General features: G+C 44.7%; 1 protein-coding gene across 1 annotated transcript; it reads left to right on the top strand.

Moving 5' to 3' along the window:
• Window positions 1-872: 872 nt before the first annotated feature.
• Window positions 873-18,682, top strand: crybb3 (crystallin, beta B3). The gene is made up of 6 exons (XM_068054843.1): window positions 873-931; window positions 1,792-1,874; window positions 3,932-4,050; window positions 6,562-6,694; window positions 15,602-15,744; window positions 18,436-18,682. The coding sequence occupies exons 2-6, from the start codon at window positions 1,800-1,802 to the stop codon at window positions 18,611-18,613; spliced, it is 648 nt and encodes a 215-aa protein (XP_067910944.1). The 5' UTR covers window positions 873-931; window positions 1,792-1,799; the 3' UTR covers window positions 18,614-18,682.
• Window positions 18,683-23,343: the final 4,661 nt, after the last annotated feature.

A 23,343-nucleotide genomic window follows, 5' to 3' on the forward strand; every position in this document is an offset into this window, starting at 1 on the left:
CTAAGTCCAAGTTGTCGGTGTACATTAGAATTAGTAACAGTCCCAATACTGAATACTGTGGCACCCCATTCAGTACATCTGTTCCCCCTACCCCAACTTAACTCCTCGAAGAGTACCTGCTGTTTTCTACCTGTAAACAAATTTCTGGAAGTATAGATACAACACCTGATGGAGCTTTCCAACTTGAGATGTCATTTCCTCAGGTCTTCAGCCATATAGCAGATGTATCCTTACAATCACAATCTTCTCACTGTAACATACTCTGCTGCATCACATATGCCGCTCTTCAGAGTTAGCCAGCCTGTTTGGTCTGCCAGCTGATCCATCCTTTCTGCTAATGCCAACATCCTTGTGTAGCACATTCCAAAAGTAGCCAATCTCTGGCCCTGTGCTTTCTGTGACTTTCATTTGGTTCAACTTAACCAGGCTAAATCACTTCATCAACATTACTGTCCAATTTGATTCTCCCTCATAGTTGAAAAATATCAAGCTGTTTATCCCCTCATTAAGGCTGTCACAAATCATTAATGAAATGGTTGCGACGGCAGTTAGATCCAAATGAAAGTGTCGATGGCAGCAGTTTGGGACAGTGTTGGTTTTGGCATGGTTGGTGCTTCTAGTTCTCATTTTGTTCTAAAATTGCTGATCAGGGTCCAGATTTTAATCTTTTTCAAATTCCCGGGCGGGGTTTAGACGATTTTGGGGAGTCTGTGGGATTGCACTTTGTGCGCTTGGACCATGCCGCTGACAATCAGATCCGATGATGTTGGCTCGATTCTGCTGCGTCGGCTGACGGGAGATAACAGCAAATTCAGATTTGCTACCGATCTAAGGCCATAAATAGGACGGCAGGTGCGGAGAAGGAAGCAGCATCCAGGTTGGAACCAGAGAGCAGGAGAGTGACCGAGTCGAACCGAGGCCAGCCCGCACGGTACCCAACAGCTGTCCTTTAACAATAAGCCATCTGGTCACTTTGCTTCCCAGTTACAAGTTGCTATTTTTATGACACTTAATGATCTTGTTTGCTTGTTTTTGATGAAATAGAAATTTAACGCACATCGTTCCAACATTTGCACTTTAGTTTAAATTGATCATAATTATGTTTTATGTTCAGTATATTTTTTTATCAAAGGCTTGCAATTTTTATTTCAATAGGTTTGTAATTTTGTTTCAATATTTAACGTTTAAAAGACTATTTCTTTTCCTTTCCCATAACACCTGTATTTTGTAAAATTCGATATGAAGATTTTATTTCGTGTCGTTCTTCTGATAAAATTGGCTGGATAATTCAATCTATTCAGCCCCACATCTGGTCGCTTTTAGCTCTGATATAGTTATCTCTGTTTCTCTATGTAATGCAGACTAATCCATATTTCACACGTTATTTTTAAATTATTTCCCACCACATGTAAACCAAGTTCTGAAAGCTGCTCATAGTTCTTTGATAGTAACTTGCCCCCCTTTTCCGTTTGGATTTTGCGACCAAGTGCATGTGGGTTGCGGAGCGGGGGAAGGCAGGACTTTGCTCCCGGAGCTCTTACAATAGAAAAGTGGAGCGAATTGCTTTCTCGGTCAAAAAGTGAGGCATGGGAAATATAGGGGACGGGGCCAGTGTCTCCTGACATTGGCAAGACCTCGGTGTGCGGCTGCAAGTCCGCTCGCTCTGACACTACTGCATTGGGTGTTGGAGCAAGAAAGCACTGCACCGCTCCACTATTGCCAAAGAATTGGCCCAATGTGATCCAGGCTACATTACAGTGTCCAATGTAACAAGTTTTATTGCATCTGAAGGTAATACGATGGCAGAGGAGCAAAGCGTCCAAGAGGAGCAGGTAGCTGGGAAAAGCCACGATGCACCAGGAGCAAATTACAAGGTACCAAATATGAGCCCTTCACCTGGGACTCGCCTACAGAGCTTCAAGATTGACATAAAGTTAGTTTCCGATTCTTTTTTGCTGTTGTTGGTAAATTGGCATCTTAGATCAACTTTTGTTCCGTTTTCTAATGATTGTTGCAATTGAGCGAGAAACGGACTGCAATTGTTTTATTGAGTTTGTTGGATGCTGAACTGTGATATCACCATACGTTATCAGATCGGTTTTCACTTTTTCTTAAAAAAGCAGTTTTGTGTTTTAGTCTATAATATTCATTAATCATTAATCAACCACTCCCAAGTCAGACGCAATGCAGTTAAACCCTAGTTATACCACTCATCTAAATTATGGTCAATTTTTGATCATCCTCCATTCAATTCCAAAGCTATTGACTTTTCTCTCCATTCCCTCCGTGATACCTTGGTCCATGCCTCAGTCAACCTCAACACCTCCTCCCTTTCCTACAGCACCTTTCCATGCAAGTGCAGGAGATGTCCAAAGCCCCAAACACTCCTTCCAAGTGAAATTGTGATATACATTTACTTCTTTCAATTTAGTGTATTGTATTGGTTGCTGACAATGTCACTTTAATTCTCCACCTTGCTCTCACTCTTGACTTTTCTGTCCTTGGCCTTTTGCAATGCTCCAATGAACCCCCAATTCAAACTCGAGGTACAGCACCTCATCTTTTGACTGGGCACTTTACAGCCTTCCGGACTCAACATTGAGTTTAACAATTTTAGATCATAATCTCTGCCCCCATTTTGTTTCATTTTTCTTTGCTTTTTTTTTCTTCTTTCCCTTTTATTTCCTTTGTTTTCAGACAGCAGCTATTCAGGATCCTACCACTTATGCTTCCTCTAGACACATCTTTTGTTTCTTTACTTGTCCCATTGCCACTCCCTTTGGCCTTGCACCAACCTTTTGTCATTTAATCTCTCTTGTTCTCCAATTTATCACTTGCTCTTTTGTTCTTCTTCCCACTCTCCCCTCTTTCACTTGCTCAAAACCTATTATCTTTCTAACTTTTCCCAGTTCTGATGAAAGTTCACAGACCTGAAACATTTCTCTCTCCGCAGATGCGGCCAGAAGTGCTGAGCATTTCCAGCATTTTCTGTTTTTATTTCAGATTTCCAACAATCACAGTATTTTGCTTTGTTGACTTTTCTGTTGCAAAAGTAATTGGCAATTCTCTGAATAAATGCATCTGGAAGCTGCTGGGCACTGGGTTTGAATCACAACACAGATTAATGGGTGAAAATCAACACTGTCTGTCAGTTACAGAATTCTATTTGTTAACTAAGTTTGGGGTTCTCAACCTACTAGTTACTACTGGGCATGAGTCCATAGCACAAAACCACCCTGAATTTTGCACTAACTTTTGCTAAATTGGAATTTCACAGAGGGCCTAGAAGGATGGCTGATGTGCAAATAAATAATGGTTAATTAGAAACCAGTAAATTGTGCCACTTTGACATTAGTATTAAGACATATTGCTGGGTCAGCAGAGACAGTACTTTTCCCTACATCTGGCTGTGCAGCGTCTAATCTGATAGAGTTTAATGTTAACATTGGATGCCTGAAATGAAAAGTGCTGCATTCTGCAGCACTGGTATCCCTCAGGGCTGTAGGCAGACAGAAGTTCAAACACCCAATGGATGTTCTTTCTCTTTATTTCTCTTTCTGATCTGACATTAAATTCACCCACTCTAATTTACACTTCCTTCTCAGTCCTTTCCCTTGTTTTTCATAATCCTTCAATTTGATTTGTTAAGGAGATACATAGTTGCTTGCCTTGATCAGTCAGGTCCCAGATGCTCAGTTTCCCAAGCTTTTACTTTATCAGCTCACACTTTCAGCAACTTGCCACACAAAACACTTAAAACCTAAATATGCATGGACAAGTCTAACTAACAGCAAATGCTGTTAGATGCCCTGCAGCAGCAAATTATGGTCCCATGATGTTTTTCCATCCAGCCCTGAAAGCTTTGTAATATCACAATCCAGGATGCTACCCATTATTTATCATTAACCTACTTTATTTTAATATTTTTAAGCTCACAGTATATGAGCTTGAGAATTTCCAGGGGCGCAAGTCTGAGTTTACTGGAGAATGTATGAACTTGGCAGAAAAAGGTTTTGAAAAAGTGGGATCAATCCATGTGGAAAGCGGTCCGTAAGTATATACATTTATGTAAATGTGAAAAGAACAGAGACAGCCTAACGATGGGACAGATTAAATGGATATAAAGGCTGATTGTTGTAGAGAATCCAAAAGATCTCTGTCAGATGATCTTCATCTCCTGATTTCTGTTTTTGCATTTTTTCAACTCTGTTCCTATTAAAAAGCACTGAGTAACAATCTGTTAAGTGTGAAGTAGTTACTGCTTAAGTAGCATTAACTTGAAGTTTTCTTTCTAAACTGTAGTAAGGAGAGTTATCTCAAGAATTTGGCTAGAAGCATGAAAAGACTTTGAGAAGTTGTGCTGAGGTCATGCAGCTTCTACCAACCTTTTAGATCCATCTTCACCACTCCTTTTGGCTCAGGATAGATCAACTGTGATTAGACAACAAAGTAGTTGAATAGAGTTTGAAAACCTTTTAGTCTGGGCCGTTATTGCAGTGAATCCTTCTCAACTGTTAGTGGCCTTGTTTTTTTCAGCACCAAAGATAATTCATGACAGTGTGCCCACTGTCTGGTTATATCTGTTTATAATCATTTGATCATCAGTGTCATCAGCAAAGAGAACAACCTTATTCTTGATGACATTTAGCAAATTGTTGTTGAAGACTAAAAGCAAGACCAAGCACTGTCTTGAGAGACCTGTGTGGTAGTTGAGAAGATATGAACAGATATCTATCTATTATGATCCAATGTTTGCATTGCCTGAGGAAGTCAGAGATCAACTTCTATAGTTCACTGGATGTACTACAAGAGGCTAATGTGGCTGGAATGCTTAATTCTATCAATGTCCCTAGAAATATCAATGGTACAGTTCTGATTTTGTGCTAATCATGTCTTCTAGTTCTTTCCTCAATAAGGAATCGCCCCATATTGACAAAACAGTCCCTTTCATATTTTAAAAAAAGGCTGTGTGTGTATATTACAGAATATAAAGAAGGACTAGCATTTATATAGCACCTTTCATGATCACGGATGTCTCAAAGCACTTTACAGCCAACTAAGTACTTTTGAAGTATAGTCACTGTTGTAATGTAGGAAATGCAGCAGCCAATTTGCACAAACAAAGCTCCCACAGACAGCAATTTGATAATGACCAGATAATCTGTTTTCTTGTGTAATGTTGATTGAGGGATAAATATTGGCAGGATACTAGACATAACTCCCTGCTCTTCCTCGAAATAGTGCCATTTGATCTTTTATGTCCACCTGAGAGGGTGGAAGGGGCCTTGGTTTAACATCTTATCCAAAAGATAGCACCTCTGACAGCGAAGCACTCCCTCAATGCTACACTGGAGTGTCAGCCTTGATTTTGATGCTTAAGTCCTAGCGTGGGACTTGAATCCAGAACCATTAGAATCAGAGGCAGGAGTGCTACTAACTGAGCCAAAGCTGTCTCCCCATGAGAGATAAATCATTGTTAAAGCCAGAGTTTGTAATTGTTAAGTGCATTACTGTACTTCTGTCGTCCTGAGATCTAGGATTTGATGTAATCTGAAGTGCTGCATATACTAGGGCCCTGAACCAACATGTGTTGAAGACTAACACTTAGTCATTGTCTGATGCACACAGCACATGAGAATCCAGATTCAAGTTCTTTAAGGACAAGAATTATACACACAAACTTACACTAGGATCTTTAAGGCCCTAATTTTATCCAAATTGTACATAATATCATTGCAAAATACTCCAGTCACTCGGTGTCCAGCTAAAAAGGCAGAAGAAAAACATTACTTTTTTCTCTTAGTAGTCCTATCCCTGAACCATCCTTCATTGCTGCTGCTCCTGTTGTTGCCCTCCACAAGCTAATTCATGCATGGGGGCATTCTTCACCTAGTCATTTAATAGCTACTGACCCTGATAATTCCATCCCAAGTCCCATGCTGCTGCAGCATATCATGTGTTAAGTGCTGGTAGTGCCAGATGGGCTGATCACACAGTTGTGGTGGAAGGTCAGCTATATGGGGGTGCAGATACCTGCAGTCTGAGGAACAGTGCTCCTGGAAACACTGAACTCGGGCCACATAATCAACCACATGCAGATTTGGCAGGTCCGATGTTCAACTCCAAAATTAACTGTAATTCCTGAACCTCATTGCTGTCCTGTTGATTCCTGTTATTTACTCTGGATGTCAGGCAAGGATCAGCTGTGTCTTGGCTATGATGCCTTTCTTTACCACTACCTGGTTAAATGAACTGGTGAGGTGTTGAAAAACAGCTAGCACTCTGTGAATGGCATCCCAGCAAGAGCCAGCACATTCAAGATAGGAGCAAGGAATATTTTTTTTAAGTTGGTGATTGTCCCAGTTTACTCAATAGAAATACAGTTAACAGCAATTTGGTAAACATGCCATTGTCAATTCTGCTGATTGTTGCTGAAACAGCATTCAGCCCAATTTGTCTGAAAGTTCTCCTCTGCCAAATCTTAACTACATGAGGTTAAGCTGTGATAGTCTCTGAGCTGTATCTCTGCAGTGCTTAGCAATTGCTGTTTTTCTCCCCCAGATGGGTGGGGTTTGAGCGACAGAAGTTCACTGGCGAACAGTTTGTTTTGGAAAAGGGAGAATATCCACGATGGGACACGTGGTCCAACAGTCACAGTAGCGAGAGGCTACTGTCACTCCGACCCCTCTGCATCGTAAGTACCACTTTGTTACATATATTTCCCACCACATCCAACACAAAGAAAAAGAGAGAAAAGAGAACTATGCACAGTCAAAGAAAGAGAGAGACACTGTGAAAGAGCAAACAGTGTGAGAGAGAGAGCCAGATACTGTGAGAGAGAGAGACATTGTGTGAGATAGCAAACAGCATGAGAGAAACAGAAACCGTGAGAGAAACAGACACAGTGGGCTGGATCTTAACTCCCAAAAATGGATGGGTTGGGGATGATCAGTGGTTACAATTCAAAAAACTGAAACAGGAAACCAACCCGCCTCGAATCTGCCCACTTCAGCTTTCAATAGAGGTGGGTAGAGGGTCAGGCAACCATTCCCCTTGCAGGAGGTGGATTAGTTATTTAAATATTATAGTGAGGATGTGTGCCTTCATTTTAATAGTTATTCTATTTTTAACTCATGCCGGCCAAGTTTCCTAAGCCTCAGGAAACCCAATTGGTGAAAGGAGACATGAAGGATGAATCCATGAGGTAAGTGCCTTTACAGCACTGCTTGTGGGCCAGGAGGAGCAGGAATGTTTCCTCCAAGCTCAACAGGCTACCCAGTAAACTCTCTTACCCCATGATCTGTCTGTTCCCCCTCAATCATCATCTGCTCCCCTGACCACCAGCGGACCGCTCCACTATGTCAAGCCCCCAACCATCTCTTCCCCGGCCTCCACATGCCCCCCGGCAATTGGACCCTCCCATCCACGACTGGACTGCTCATGACCCTCCCCACCCCCCTACACCACCCCCCCACAAACTCGATCTACCTGCTGTCAAGCCAGCTTGCCTACAGCCTTGTGCTATAGGAGTTCCTATCCAATAGGCCTGTAGCCTGTCATTAAGCTGGCTTTGAGTAGGAAACATACAGAATGATACTGAAAGACGTCGCCTATCCTTCCAGGTTTCATGAACTCAAAACAGCACCAGCCCTACAACCCACTCCACACCCTCCCAACCTCCTAGCTAAAATCCAGGCCAATGAGAAAGAGGCAGACAATAGTGTGAGATAGACAGACACAGTAAGAGAGAGCGAGATGCATAGAGAGAGAAAGAGCAAACAATGTAAGAGAGACAGATGGAGAGAACAAACAGTGGAAGATTAAACAGTGTGAGACAGACAGACAGACAGAGAGAGAAATGCACATATAGACTAGGATTTTACAGGACCTCAAGGGGAGAGCTGGGAGGCAGGGGGGTGGGCAGGTGAAAAATTGGGACTAAGGGTGGGGGTGGGGTATCTGTTGCCTTCCTGTTGCCACTCTGTGACCCACCGAGGGCCTCACACAGCAGCAATGGCTGCCCCTGCGGCAACATCCTCCCTGCCCTCACCAACTACCTTCCCCACCCCCTCACCAGGGCCGGCCTGACTGGCCTCAACCCCAGTGACACTGCTGGGACCGGAGCTGCCAGTCCTCTGATTGGCCAGCAGCTCTTGGAGGCAGGATCTTGTCCCTTAAAGGGAAGGGAGCCCCGACAGCAACTCATTAGCGTCCTGAGGGATGCAAAATCCGGTTGGGGTTCCAGAAATGGCCGAGGTGGGGGTTGCCCCCAGTTTTCCAGCCTATCATTGAGGCCACCGCCGCCCCTACAAAATCCCAGCCATAGTGGGAGACTGACACACTTGGAGGGAATTGGGTGTCCTAGTGCATGAATTGCAAAAAGTTAGTATGCAGGTACAGCACGTAATTAGGAAAGCTAATAGAATGTTATTGTTTATCACGAGGGGAATTGAATACAAAAGTAGGGAGGTTATGCTTCAGCTATACAGGGCATTGGTGAGACCACATCTGGAGTACTGTGTACAGTACTGGTCTCCTTATTTAAGGAAGGATGTAAATGCGTTGGAGGCAGTACAGAGAAGGTTTACTAGACTAATACCTGGAATGGGCGGGCTGTCTTATGAGGAAAGATTGGACAGGCTAGGCTTGTATCTGCTGGAATTTAGAAGAGTAAGAGGTGACTTAACTGAAACATAGAAGATCCTGAGGGATCTTGACAGGGTGGATGTGGAAAGGATGTTTCCCCTTGTGGGAGAATCTAGAACTAGGGGTCACCTATTTAAAAATAAGGGGCTGCCCATTTAAGACAGAGATGAGGAGAAATTTTTTCTCTCAGAGGGCCGTGAGTCTTTGGGATTCTCTTCCTCCAAAGGCGGTGGAAGCAGAGTCTTTGAATATTTTTAAGGCAGAGGTAGATAGATTCTTGATGAGCAAGGAGATGAAAATTTATCAGGGATAGGTGGAAATGTGGAGTAAGAAGTTCAGCCATGAACTTACTAAATGGCGGAGCAGTCTCGAAGGGCTGTGGGGCCTACTGCTGCTCCTAATTCGTATGTTCGAGACATCACACACACAATGCACTCAGCAAGAGAGAGAATGGCACATGCACAAGAAAGAGAGAGAGAGATGCACACATATAAGAATGACAGTAGGGCCAAGGCCCTGATGCCCCACACATGGAGTGATCCCTTGCACATTGATAAGCGCACAAGTAGACAGATCTGTGTACAGGGAGCACCATAGAACAGAATTGGTACCTTTTTTAGATCATGCAGGCTTTATTATAGTCCCAAATTATCTAAATACATATTGACAAGTCCCATAATGAATTTCTCTTTCTTCCTTGCTGATCCCCTCTTTATGCACTGCTCAACAGTTTAAAATGGCTGCTTCTGATTTTCTGTGTTGTTCACATTCTTAAAGCTGGAACTGACTAATTTATGGCAAGTTGTGTTTTGCTTTCTTGGTTTACCATAGTTCTATGTTGTTGTTTGTGGAATACCTTTCTGCAGTTTGCTCCTGAGGTTTTGCAATACAAAGCTCCTTTTGGACAAACCTCCATCCCCAGCATTGCTGCTGTCAACAGCAGATCCAACCACAGCTCAGCAAGGGCAATCTTTTGGACCTAATAGCAGTTGTGGGTTTTGTAGAGGTGTCCAGGCAGAGGGAAGGAAGGAAGGTGTGCTTGCACATCAGGCCACTGATGCCAAAGTGCAATTGGCCCAGGAACTATGTTCTCTAACACAGGCCGACTTTGTTGGCTAATCCTCAGGGATTCTATAAATTACACTTTCTATTAGAGCTGAAGTTGCAAGCATGATCTTACAATGGATCAGTCCTAATGCAGTGAGATAGAGACCAATATACAATATGAGAGGCATGCATGATGAGACATCTGTGTACATGCACTTCCACATACATATAGTGGACTGGATCTTGCTCTCCTGCTGCTGAGAGCGGCGGTGGTTGAAGGAAATGGTGGCTGTCGCGCACAGGCCCCACGCACTATGCTGCTACGATCTTGCGTCTGGCGGCTACTTAGCATATGCACAGCAGCCACGCTCTCAATCACGTGGCCGGGGTGGCATCAGTGATGGTGTTCACGGCGCCACCTGATGAAGAAGGTGCTGGCGTCATTTTTAAAAGGCTGCCAGCCCTGGAAAACAGCACAACATAGTGCAGAGTTGTCTCCTTCCCCCCATACACTACATAGTGCAGAGTTGTCTCCTTCCCCCCTCCATACACTACATAGTGCAGAGTTGTCTCCTTCCCTCCCCATACATTACATAGTGCAGAGTTGTCTCCTGCCCCCCATACACTACATAGTGCAGAGTTGTCTCCTGCCCCCCATACACTGCATAGTGCAGAGTTGTCTCCTTCCCCCCCATACATTACATAGTGCAGAGTTGTCTCCTTCCCCCCATACACTACATAGTGCAGAGTTGTCTCCTGCCCCCCATACACTGCATAGTGCAGAGTTGTCTCCTTCCCCCCCATACATTACATAGTGCAGAGTTGTCTCCTTCCCCCCATACACTACATAGTGCAGAGTTGTCTCCTACCCTCCCCGTACATTACATAGTGCAGAGTTGTCTCCTGCCCCCCATACACTGCATAGTGCAGAGTTGTCTCCTGCCCCCCATACACTGCATAGTGCAGAGTTGTCTCCTTCCCCCCCATACACTACATAGTGCAGAGTTGTCTCCTGCCCCCCATACACTACATAGTGCAGAGTTGTCTCCTTCCCCCCCAATACACTGCATAGTGCAGAGTTGTCTCCTTCCCTCCATACACTACATAGTGCAGAGTTGTCTCCTTCCCCCCATACACTACATAGTGCAGAGTTGTCTCCTTCCCCCCATACACTACATAGTGCAGAGTTGTCTCCTTCCCCCCATACACTACATAGTGCAGAGTTGTCTCCTTCCCCCCATACACTACATACTGCAGAGTTGTCTCCTTCCCCCCATACACTACATACTGCAGAGTTGTGTCCTTCCCTCCCATACACTACATAGTGCAGAGTTGTCTCCTTCCCTCCATACACTACATAGTGCAGAGTTGTCTCCTTCCCCCCATACACTACATAGTGCAGAGTTGTCTCCTTCCCCCCATACACTACATAGTGCAGAGTTGTCTCCTTCCCCCCATACACTACATACTGCAGAGTTGTCTCCTTCCCCCCATACACTACATAGTGCAGAGTTGTCTCCTTCCCCCCCATACACTACATAGTGCAGAGTTGTCTCCTTCCCCCCCCCCATACACTACATAGTGCAGAGTTGTCTCCTTCCCTCCCATACACTACATAGTGCATAGTTGTCTCCTTCCCCCATACACTACATAGTGCAGAGTTGTCTCCTTCCCTCCATACACTACATAGTGCAGAGTTGTCTCCTTCCCTCCATACACTACATAGTGCAGAGTCGTCTCCTTCCCCCCCATACACTACATAGTGCAGAGTTGTCTCCTTCCCCCCCGTACACTACATAGTGCAGAGTTGTCTCCTTCCCCCCCGTACACTACATAGTGCAGAGTTGTCTCCTTCCCCCCATACACTACATAGTGCAGAGTTGTCTCCTTCCCCCCATACACTACATAGTGCAGAGTTGTCTCCTTCCCCCCATACACGACATAGTGCAGAGTTGTCTCCTTCCCCCCCCCCATACACTACATAGTGCAGAGTTGTCTCCTTCCCCCCCCCCCATACACTACATAGTGCAGAGTTGTCTCCTTCCCCCCATACACTACATAGTGCAGAGTTGTCTCCTTCCCCCCCCCCCATACACTACATAGTGCAGAGTTGTCTCCTTCCCCCCATACACGACATAGTGCAGAGTTGTCTCCTTCCCCCCATACACGACATAGTGCATAGTTGTCTCCTTCCCCCCCATACACGACATAGTGCATAGTTGTCTCCTTCCCCCCCCCATACACTACATAGTGCAGAGTTGTCTCCTTCCCCCCATACACGACATAGTGCAGAGTTGTCTCCTTCCCCCCATACACGACATAGTGCATAGTTGTCTCCTTCCCCCCCATACACGACATAGTGCAGAGTTGTCTCCTTCCCCCCCCATACACTACATAGTGCAGAGTTGTCTCCTTCCCCCCCCCATACACTACATAGTGCAGAGTTGTCTCCTTCCCCCCCCATACACGACATAGTGCATAGTTGTCTCCTTCCCCCCCATACACGACATAGTGCAGAGTTGTCTCCTTCCCCCCCCATACACGACATAGTGCAGAGTTGTCTCCTTCCCCCCCATACACGACATAGTGCAGAGTTGTCTCCTTCACCCCCATACACGACATAGTGCATAGTTGTCTCCTTCCCCCCCCATACACTACATAGTGCAGAGTTGTCTCCTTCCCCCCCCCATACACTACATAGTGCAGAGTTGTCTCCTTCCCCCCCCCATACACTACATAGTGCAGAGTTGTCTCCTTCCCCCCCCCATACACTACATAGTGCAGAGTTGTCTCCTTCCCCCCCCCATACACGACATAGTGCAGAGTTGTCTCCTACCCCCCTATACACGACATAGTGCATCGTTGTCTCCTTCCCCCACCCCCATACACTACATAGTGCAGAGTTGTCTCCTTCCCCCCATACACTACATACTGCAGAGTTGTCTCCTTCCCCGCCCCCTCCCCCCATACACTACATAGTGCGGAGTTGTCTCCTTCCCCCCATACACTACATAGTGCAAAGTTGTCTCCTTCAGCCCATGCACTACATAGTGCATAGTTGATCCTTTCCCCACCTTGGTGGCGCTAGCTTTCACTGGACGGGAAAGCGATGGCGCGTGAGTACCGCACGTTGCGCTGAAGATCAGGAACTGAAGGTAAGATCGCTGCAGATTACATTTTAATTAATGCAAAGATGTAATTTAAATATGCAAACTCAGGTTCCATTTCAGAGCAGCGGAAGGGCCACCATGTAGCTTCCCCACCGCCAGGAAGATAGGGCCAGCAATCCCAACGTCGGCTTCCATGGCGGGCTGCTACCATTCCGATTCTCTGACCACCCCCTCCACCCCCGCCACGGAACCTGACATCAGGCTGGGAACAAAATCCAGCCCAGTGAGACTCTCAATCTAAGAGAAAGAGTGAGAAATAGACATATAGCAATGCAGAGTAAGAAATGGAGACACACAGTAATATCAAAATATAAACTCACAGCAAAAGGAAGAGAAAGTCATAGTAAGAGATACAGACAGTGAGAGACAGTCAATGAGAAACACAGTAAGAGAGAAAGAAAGACACATAAACAGCAAGAGAAGTCCGAGAAACATCCAATGCAAGGCAAGGAATAGGGCCACGCAGAAGAGAGAAAGACACACACATTGAGAGAGATGCACAAGCAGCAATACAGTCACACAGAAGTGGAAGAGAAAGACATATGTTAAGAGTGAAACACACATACACACCCCACAAGAAAAACACAGTGAAAAACAAACTTGCAGTAAATGAGAAAGAAAAAGAATGAACAACAGGGAGGGACAAGCACTCAATGAGAAAGCAAGGGAGTGGAAGGTTATCGGAGGTAGGTGGAAATGTGGAGTAATCAGTTCAGCCATGAACTTATTGAATGGTGGAGCGGGGTCGAGTGGCCTACTCCTGCTCCTAATTCATATGTTCGTATGTTCGAAAACATGTACGGTGATCATGGCATTGAAAGGCTGATACCACACAATGGGCTGGATTTTCTTCACCCGCTGTCAGGAACGGCGGTGGGCAAAATCAAATGGTGGCCTGCATGTCGGCAATCTTCCTCGCAGCAGCCCAGGATAATGAGCCGGTTGGGCCACCCCCCTCCCCCCACCCCATCATGTGGAGGGGGCGGGTTTGCCGATGCCAATAATGGCATCAGCAGCCTGTGCGCAGGAGCTGGTGCCATTTTTAAAGGGCAGACAGCCCTGCTGGGTCATTTAAATTTTTAAAGAGCTATCCCCTCCAATGTACCGCTGAAGAATCTATCACCTCTTCGGCCCCCCCCCCCCCCCAATAACAATTAAATTCAACATTTGCCCTCCCCCCACCTTCAACACTTGACCTTCCCCCCCCCCTCCACCCCCAAACCGATCAAAGTGCAGAGGTCTCCCCTTCCCACCCTCCCCGACACCAGTCCCCCCATCCTCCCTCCACTGCACTGAAAATAATAAGTTCCTCCCTTCCCCACCACAGTGATGCCTGCTTTCCTTGGACAGGAAAGTGAAGGCACGTGAGTGCCGGCTGCTGCTTGGAAGATCATGGCCCGAAGGCAAGGTTGCTGTTGATTTTATATGTTAAATCAGGTTCCGTTGCCCAGAGGCAGGGGGCCGCCACAGAGCTTCCCAGCCGCCAGGAAGATCTGGCGCTCCCGGCATGGGCTCCATGGCGGGCCACTGCCGAAATAATCTTCCAGTACTCCCCACCCACCCCCCCCCCCCACTCCCGGCATGGAGCCCGATGTCAGGAGCTCAGTAAAATCACAGCCAATGAGGAATAGAAAGCCACACGTCGAGCATACAATGCACAGGCAAGATAAATAGGGATCTGACCTAAGATAACTGGGGAGAAAAGTTGTCAACTGGTTGACAAATAAGCAAGGGAAAATCTTTAAATACAAGATATACAGAGTCTCTCTTTGGCCTCCTTATCTCGAGAGACAATGGGTAAGCGCCTGGAGGAGGTCAGTGGTGTGTGGAGCAGCGCCTGGAGTGGCTATAAAGGCCAATTCTAGAGTGACAGGCTCTTCCGCAGGTGCTGCAGAAAAATTTGATTGTTGGGGCTGTTACACAGTTGGCTCTTCCCTTACTTTATATAGAGTACAACATAAATGTAGTGCACCCTTATAAGGCAAAAAGGGGTGCATCAAAGAACAGAGATTATAACAAAATTGAAACTTAGAGTGGCACAGGGTAAATTTAGGGCTAAAAATTCTAAAGATAATTATGAGGAATATAGTAAGTGTACTAAAGAAATTGAAAGAGAGGAATAGAAGGACTAAAAAGAAACATGAGAAAAGACTAGCAGACATTGTAATAAAGAAGTGAACAGTATCAGTTACTCCTTGCCCTTGATCTCATTGACCTACACTGGGTTGCCTTCCCCCACATAATAAATTTAAATTCCTCAACCTTGTCTGTAAACCCCCTTCACAGCCTTGCAACAATCTATTTCTGCAATGACCTCCAGCCTTGTATTCATCCCACTATCCATTAGTCTCTGAACCTGGCCTTTTGTGTATCTTCCTCCCTTTGCCCCCTTCCCAATTGGTGACAGTGTTTTCAGCACTTCCCTTCCTAAAGCACCCTGTCTTTGCACTTCTCTGTTTTAATCACTTTCCTAATCTCGCACTCATTATCTCAGCTCCTTATCATTGTTTATTTCCATTTGTGAAACAACTTGACACACTTTATGTTAAAAGTGCTGTATAAATGCAAATTATTATTGTTGCATAAATGTCAATTAAGACTGGGATTTAAACCTTTGGACTACCTGTCAAGTCACTGATATATTTTTGGACAACTCTAACTTCTAGGTTCTCTGGATCACTACAGACATTTTGCCTTCTGGCATCTGAATCTACACTCTTTGTTTTGCTTTCCTTTAGGATGGTGGTGAGCACAAGATCAATCTCTTTGAGAATGCTGGGTATAGTGGAAGGAAGATGGAGATTGTAGAAGATGATGTTCCCAGCCTTTGGGCTTATGGATTCCAGAATAGGGTAGCCAGCATCAAAGCCATTAATGGAACGTAAGACAACCTTACATCGTTTAGAGCACTGAAATTTCCCTGCATGTTCTCATGTTCTCTTATTGTAGCAGCACTGAGGCTTGCGCGAAGATCTTTTGCTGCATGTCATAAAGTCAATAACAGCATAGAAAGTGGCCATTCAGCCCACTGAGTCCATGCTAGCTCTCTGCGGAGCAATCCAGTCAGTCCCACTCGCTCACTTGATCCCCGTTTATTTATGTTTATTTCCTCCACGTGCCCATCCAATTTCCTTTTGAAATCATGTCTGGAAAGACTAATCTGTAACTACAACATTTCCTGATATAGCCCATACCTGTCATGTAGCATGCTCTGGTATACCCATACTATAGAACTATAAAGAGTAAGGGATACAGAAATAAGGGCAGGAGGGTCTGTTAAGCAATTTGTTGTATTACGCTTGGGAACAAATGATATCCTGGACTGAAATGAACAACTAAAGAAGCAGCATAAAAATATGGTGAGGGTATGACAAAGGGTCCAAAGTGGTGCTACCAGGATTGTTGCCAATACCATATCGGAACATGAAATAAAATGATTTCTTAGAGTGGTTATTATGTAATGCTCACCAAAGGGAAGTGATCTTGTAGATCACTGAATGTTTTGTTAGATAGAGGGAAGTAACTCAGGATAGGTGCTCTGGTGGATAATCTGATGAGGACGCATTTGCCTATCCAAATGAACTTCCATTAAGGCCTTAAAATGGCGTAAACATGCGGGAGGCAACCTAAACATGTAAATTGAGATTCTGAGATGGGTGAAGAGTGCATGGTGCAATACTGTCCCATTTTCTCCAGACCATTGAAACCCTGTTCCAAATGGTGAGTTTTTGGAAGGAACAGGAGTAATCTTCCTGGTCCCACTAAAATCTTCCAGCCCATTGGTGACCCGTTCTTATCCTCAGTCCCATCCCCCCCACTCCCAAACGAGGGTTGCCAACCCTCCTGGGTTGGCCTGGAGTCTCCAGGAATTAGAGATTAATCTCCAGGATACTGCTTTGAACAACCCAGGAGAAAAATCATAGGGGCATTAAAACAAATTGCTTTTTTCTATTTATTAATTATAAAAATACCAGAGATGGGAAAAAGTGCTGTTGATCGACAGTCAAGAATCATCCAATCGGGTAATGAAAAGTCTTTTCACTTTTCAATTGGCGTGGGAAAGCGGGGTTCATGTGAAGCTGGACATGTCGGGCGATCAATAGCGTAGCTGGCCACATTTACTGCTGAACAGACTCGAGCACACTTGATACCTGGTGCACACAAAAAGAAATGCCAATAAGCCCCAGATCTGAAAATGGTTTGTGCCTTCCAAATGCATCAGCTGTCTGTTCAATCCCCAAACCAAAAGTCTCCTCCAGAAAGTCAGCTGAGACTAAGTTAAAGGAATTTTAGGACTGAAAAAAGTAATAGATAGGCAGATTATAGATAGTAGCAACAAAAATCCAGATAAATCTTTTTAACTGTGCCTGACTGATCTTCAGAGGATAAGTTAGATATAAATATTGCAGAGGATCAGGAACTGGAAGATGCATTAAATGAATGCTTTGCAAACAAAGACTGGACATTTCAACATTTTAGCTAAGGAATCCATATATATTTAGAAGTCACGAAAACATGATACTAATAAACTCAAGAAATTAAAGGACGGATTCTGTAATAAGGTGGTCCCATCAAGGAGGGTTGCTGACAGGGAGGGCTAGATTTTGTTATCACGCTGCCCAGGTGCGCAAAATGTCGGCAGTCCCGCCTGTGACGTCCGCAGATGTGCCGCCACATGGCGGCCACTTAGCATAATGACGGCAGCCATCCCCCCCCCAATCAAGTGGCGGGGGTGGCAGTGGCAATGCTGTTTATGGCATCGTCTGATGTTGGATTGCAGAGTTCAACCCTCCCACCCCCCCCTCACGTCTGCAGATTGACCTTAGTGGTAATGTCCGATGTTAAAACAAATTCAACAGGATAACAACGCATAACTTACCTAACCTTTGCAGGCACTGAGGACTATTGCCTTAGTGGCGCCAGCTTTTCAAGGAAGGGAAAGTGAAGGCATATGAGTGTCGTACATCATACAGAAGATTGCAACAGCTGGTAGGATATGGCGAATTAAATACTAATTCATGCAAAACGGTATTTAACATATTCAAAGCATAGTCCCATTGCAGAGTGGCAGAGGTGCTGCCACGGAACTTCGCCGCCTCCGGGAAAATTGGAAACCGGCATTAGGCGTTGGGTTCCGTGGTGGACGAATCTGCGCCGGTTCTCCGGCCTGGCCCACCCCCCCCCCACCCCCCCACCGCCATAAAACCCACTTCCAACTGAGCACAAAATCCAGCCCTAAGTGAGTAGTGGGATATTGCAGGCCCACTATTCATGATGATCCATTAATTTTAATGGATGAAAATTACAGGCTGAAAGCTGGCACTGCCTGACCTGTGCTCCCTGTGAATACTGCTTCTTGCTGGGAATTAGCACTTCAATATCTACATGGAACCTGAATTTGATGGAATCAACCAAAGAATCTCAGGAAAGCAGGCACGGATTTGGTTCATTTACCTAGATGCTTCATCAACATAAAAGCTGCACCTGAGGACCAGAAGATTGCAGTGGTTGGTAGGATACGTTGATATATAAAAAAGATTTAATAAGTATTCTGTGTTCTGTTGTCCTACAGGTGGGTGGGGTACCAGTACCCTGGTTATAGAGGACGCCAGTACATCTTTGAGAAGGCAGACTATAAACATTGGAATGAATGGGATTCTAACCAGCCATTGATCCAGTCTATCCGCCGCATCAGGGATATGCAGTGGCACAAGCGAGGCTGCTTCGAGGCCACCCCAACTAGCAGCTGAAAGAGACAGGAGGAGGACCTGGAGGTCAGGGGCAGAGTGTATGCAAAGAAAAGAAGAATGAAATAGAACACGAACCTGACATGCCTTTCATCCCTGTGTTGTGTAAATAATACCGCTGCAAATAAAATGGTGCCTGACTGGAACCACCTACATGTGTGTGTTTGTTCACAGAGATTTGCTGTTTTTTTCCTCTTTAACAAAATAAAATTTAATGGTACCCCTTGACTAGGAAGGAGAAAATATATTAGCCAGATTTCCTGCTCTGAGCACAATCCAATGATACCAACTGGGAAGTGCCTGTGTGTAGGCATTGGGTGAGTACAAGGCGAGAGTCGATTATGATGCTCCTGAGAAATAGCTCACTGTCCAGGCTGCCACATGATGGATGGGCAAGATGCCAGAGGGCTGTCAGTGACCATGGTACTGGACCCTTCCATCATTCAGAACTTTCAGGGAAAGAGGCAAGAAAATTGAGCTATAAATGTATCTCTTTTAAAGGATGTTAAAACTGTTCCAATGAAACACCTGTTGTATTGTGATCTTACCCTAGCCACTAACATGACAGAACCTCTAATAAAGGCACACTGTTAGTCCTGAATGCTGCAGTAACTTAGCTGTAAAAATAAATCCAGAGAACCTTTACAATACCTCACTAAAAGGCATCTGAGTCCACTGACCTCCAAATAATAAACAGAGAATCACATTGGTAATCGTGAGTCTCAGGCTGAGGGGTAACCTTCTCTTCTGATAGGGTCAAAAATCCTTCCCTTTAACGTAAACAACAAAATGAGTGTTTTACCCAGTTTCATTCTGCAAATGAATTAAGGTACAATATCGAACCCCGCAAGGAGCAGCCAATGGTGTCAGAAGTACTCTCGATCAATTGGAAGACCATCACAAATCAGAATAGCTTTGATCATCCATATAAACTACAACTGACAATCACGAGGAAACAGTCAGTAGATTCAGCCTGTTAAAATTCTATATTTATTTGTGTTTCAGAGTCTTTCTTTGAGAATTTACCATTATTAATGAGTGGGTCTTGATAGTCTGAGTTTGTTTGGATCTTCCTCTTTTCTTCATTCCCGCAAAATACAAAGACTTGCATTTATATAATGCTTTTCGTGACCTCAGGATGTCCCCAGAAAGAGGAAAAATGATTACTGCAAGACAAATTCTTCATACAAAAGTCAGCTACTATAAATATCCATAGCCTCACGATATTCTTAGATTAACTCACAGCTGAAAGAGGAGACGGGCCCTGACCCTGGTGTGATGGAAACCACACTGCCCAAATGGAAACATATTAGTTTCGTTATATGGAACACTATTTGAACTTTTCACTGGACTTTGAACATAACTTTTTTAAAAAGACCACAGAGCTGAAAAGCTAAAACATGGTTGCACATTTGCATTCCGAGACACCGTTGCATAGAGAAACAATAGGAGTGCTCACTGGTTCAATTAGCAAGATGGGTTTTGTCAATAGTGGTGATCAAAAGACATTGAGAGCCACTGACTTTGTAAAAGACAAAACTCAAACACTCTCATCCCCACACTGAGTGTAACTGGAGAACTTTTGAAATCAACAATCCTCACAGACGATGCTGTTTCAAACAAAGAGTTGGTCATATGATTAACCTGCTGGCCATCCTAGGGATTTTTTGAATTGTACCACACAGAAAGGGCAGACTGCAATTCGAAGACCAAAGAGAAGGAAGGCCCCTGTCTCTCTCTCAAACAAAGACTCCGGGACCCATGGAAGCAGCTTAAGCCTCAAGACAGAGGACCTCTTCAGCCTTCTGTTAGCAGCAAAACAAGTTTGAAAGTGTGCACTGGGCCCCAGCAAGAACTGCGAGACTTAACTCCAATCAAGGACTTCGCATCCAAACTAAAGACAGTAACTGAATTCCATTTACTACTCCAAACACCACCCCACCACCCCACCCCCGCTCTTTATTCTTTCTCCCCCTCTATATCTATTTGTGTGTGTGTGAGTTTATCTCGTATGCATGCCAGCATGGTTGTGTCGTGTATTTTAGTAATTTTAACCGAGTTAGAGTGGTAAGGTTAATCAACTTACATCTGCCTTGATTAGACCTAAGAAAGCCTGTCTGCTTGATTCATTTACAATTACAATTGGAGAGCAGTGAGTAAGGACTCATTGAGCTGTTTAGCTAAAACACTGTTTTAAAAGTTAAACCCCGTTATGGCCAAACCAGGAAAGGGGCCTGAGACCCCTTCCTCACCCAGGTTTTGCCCAATGCTACTCTGGAACTGACCACTCTGTTGCATGATGATTAGTCAAGTGCTGATGATAATGTCACACAAAGTACAGTACTCCAACCTGGTTGAGATTAGTGTAGCTCAGTGTGTTCACTATAAGTCTCCATCCCTTAGAATACTTGATTTATTAGGAACAACAAAAAGCTATCAGACCAATGAGCCATCGGACTCTATTCCTCAATCTACCCTCTGTCTCTCCAGAAGCGCATCTAATTGCCTCTTGAACCAACTAACAATATTCATTTCAGTGCTCTCCCTGGATGACTGAAGTGAATAGTGCTAGTGGGTTCAAGAAACAGTGGTCTTTACTTATTTAGAGATACAGCACTGAAACAGGCCCTTTGGCCCACTAAGTCTGTGCCGACCATCAACCACCCATTTATACTAATACTACACTCACCCCATATTCCTACCACATCCCCACCTGTCCCTATATTCCCCTACCACTTACCTATACTAGGGGCAATTTATAATGGCCAATTTACCTATCAACCTGCAAGTCTTTGGCTGTGGAAGGAAACCAGAGCACCTGGCGAAAACCCACACTGTCACAGAGAGAACTTGCAAACTTTGCACAGACAGTACCCAGAATTGAACCCGGGTCGCTGGAGCTGTGAGGCTGCGGTGTTCAGCAGTGCGCCACTGTGCCGCTTGTGTCCTGGGTAACTTATTCCATACTTCTATTATCCATTGTGTAAAACAATTTCACCTAGTTTATCTTCTTATCTTAACATAGTGCCTTTTAACTTGTGTCCCTAACAGTCAAACCCTTTACCAAAAGTGAACAATTTACAAAAATAAATTCTCAATTCCTCACATATTGGGCTGAATCTTCCGTGCCCACCGCTAAGGTCGGCGACAAGCAAAAAAAATGGCGGCCGGCCGCATGTCGCGGAGCCGCTGCAATCTTCTGTGCGGCGGCTCATTTGAATGGCCGGGATGGACTGCCCCCCCCCCCCCCCCCACCCCCCCACCACCGCACTGATCATGTGGAGGGGGCGGGCTGTCTGTCCCCAGCAATGACGTCAGCTGCCTTTGTGCACCAATGATGTAAATTTGACCCCGTTCCCCCACCCCTGCACTGAGAAACTTACCTCCACCCCCACCCCTCCCCACCAGTGTGGAGTTTCATTTCCCCGGAAGGGGATCCGAAGGCGCAGGAGTACCGGCCAGCGGCATGACGATTGCACCGGGACAGCGGAAACATAATTAATTAATCAAATAATTTACATTTATTTAAATATTTCAATGCCGGTCTGTTTGCCAAGCAGCGGGGTGGCCTCCAGAAGGCCTCACCGCCACTGGCGATATCGGGCCAGACCCTCCTGTCGTCGGGGTGCATGGCAGCCCTCTCCTGGAGGCATCTTCAGGCACCACCCCCCCCCCACAACCCCCACCACGGGCCCTAACACCTAGAGAGAACTAAATCCAGCCCATTGTTGCAAATTTAAGTTATCGTAAATGATTTGCTCTGAAGAGAATAAGGCCAACATACTTAACCTTTCTTCGTAATTTAGATTCCTGATATAATCATCCTGCTTTTGGACCACTGTCCACACTCAAGGACATTAATATCCTTCCTATTATTTTAGGTGCCAAGAATTGCACACTACTCTAGATTTGACCAATGCTTTATGCAACAAAAGCAGCCTTTAATAACACTTTTGTTTTGTGCTCTATCCCTCTGCTAATGCAACCAGCACCTTAAGTGATGTTGATCGTTGGTTTCTTCCCTGTGGGGGTGCACATATCCAGTATGCTCTTTTAAGTTGTTTGTAATGTCCCAGTTGTAAAATCATCTTAACTTGTTACTGTTGAAAAATGAGATCCAGGACACAAGTGTTATTAACACAGCTGCCTTTGATCATAAAATTCAAAAATTAGCTATTAAAAGAAATACACAAATCTTTTTTTGGATTAAATATTAGCGATTATTATACAACTATAAGTATATTCCGTTGTATCTTGCAATGGACAGGTGCTTGCTGAAGACCTGTACTCGTTAGCCTTCTCGCAGCAAATGGATTTATATCCTCCCAACACAACAAGCCTTTGTGTTACCCAACATGCAACAGTGATGTGGAAAATGCAATAATGGAATGGAAGTTACACAGCAGGGCAAAGTCGGATCAAGGGATTTACAGTTAAATCCACAGTAAAGATTTCACTGATAGAATAAACAATTTCATCTCAATAACCTCCAGTATACTCTGTTTGGACCCCTATGTCAATGCAAAAAAGAGGCCTTTTGAGATAAAACTTAAGAAAAAGTGCAGGGAAAATAATTTATGCTTATAAATGGCAAAAGGTTTCACACACAATCAGATAAGGAACATTAAAAAGTTCATAAAACATAAAATATCTTTAAAATTTCTTTAATGAACCATTAAAATTATGGCCGAGAAATTTGGCTCCCGTAGCGACACTGTAGCCACTGCTACAGA

The sequence above is a fragment of the Heterodontus francisci genome, chromosome 23 (assembly GCF_036365525.1).
Source record: "Heterodontus francisci isolate sHetFra1 chromosome 23, sHetFra1.hap1, whole genome shotgun sequence".
Taxonomy (NCBI): Eukaryota; Metazoa; Chordata; class Chondrichthyes; order Heterodontiformes; family Heterodontidae; genus Heterodontus; species Heterodontus francisci.

Bases quoted from the DNA above. Each gene is read 5' to 3' on its own strand.
- crybb3 (XM_068054843.1), top strand. From the start codon at position 1,800: ATGGCAGAGGAGCAAAGCGTCCAAGAGGAGCAGGTAGCTGGGAAAAGC. The intron at 6,695-15,601 runs GTAAGTACCACT...GCTTTCCTTTAG, and splicing joins CACTCCGACCCCTCTGCATC to GATGGTGGTGAGCACAAGAT. The intron at 15,745-18,435 runs GTAAGACAACCT...GTTGTCCTACAG, and splicing joins ATCAAAGCCATTAATGGAAC to GTGGGTGGGGTACCAGTACC.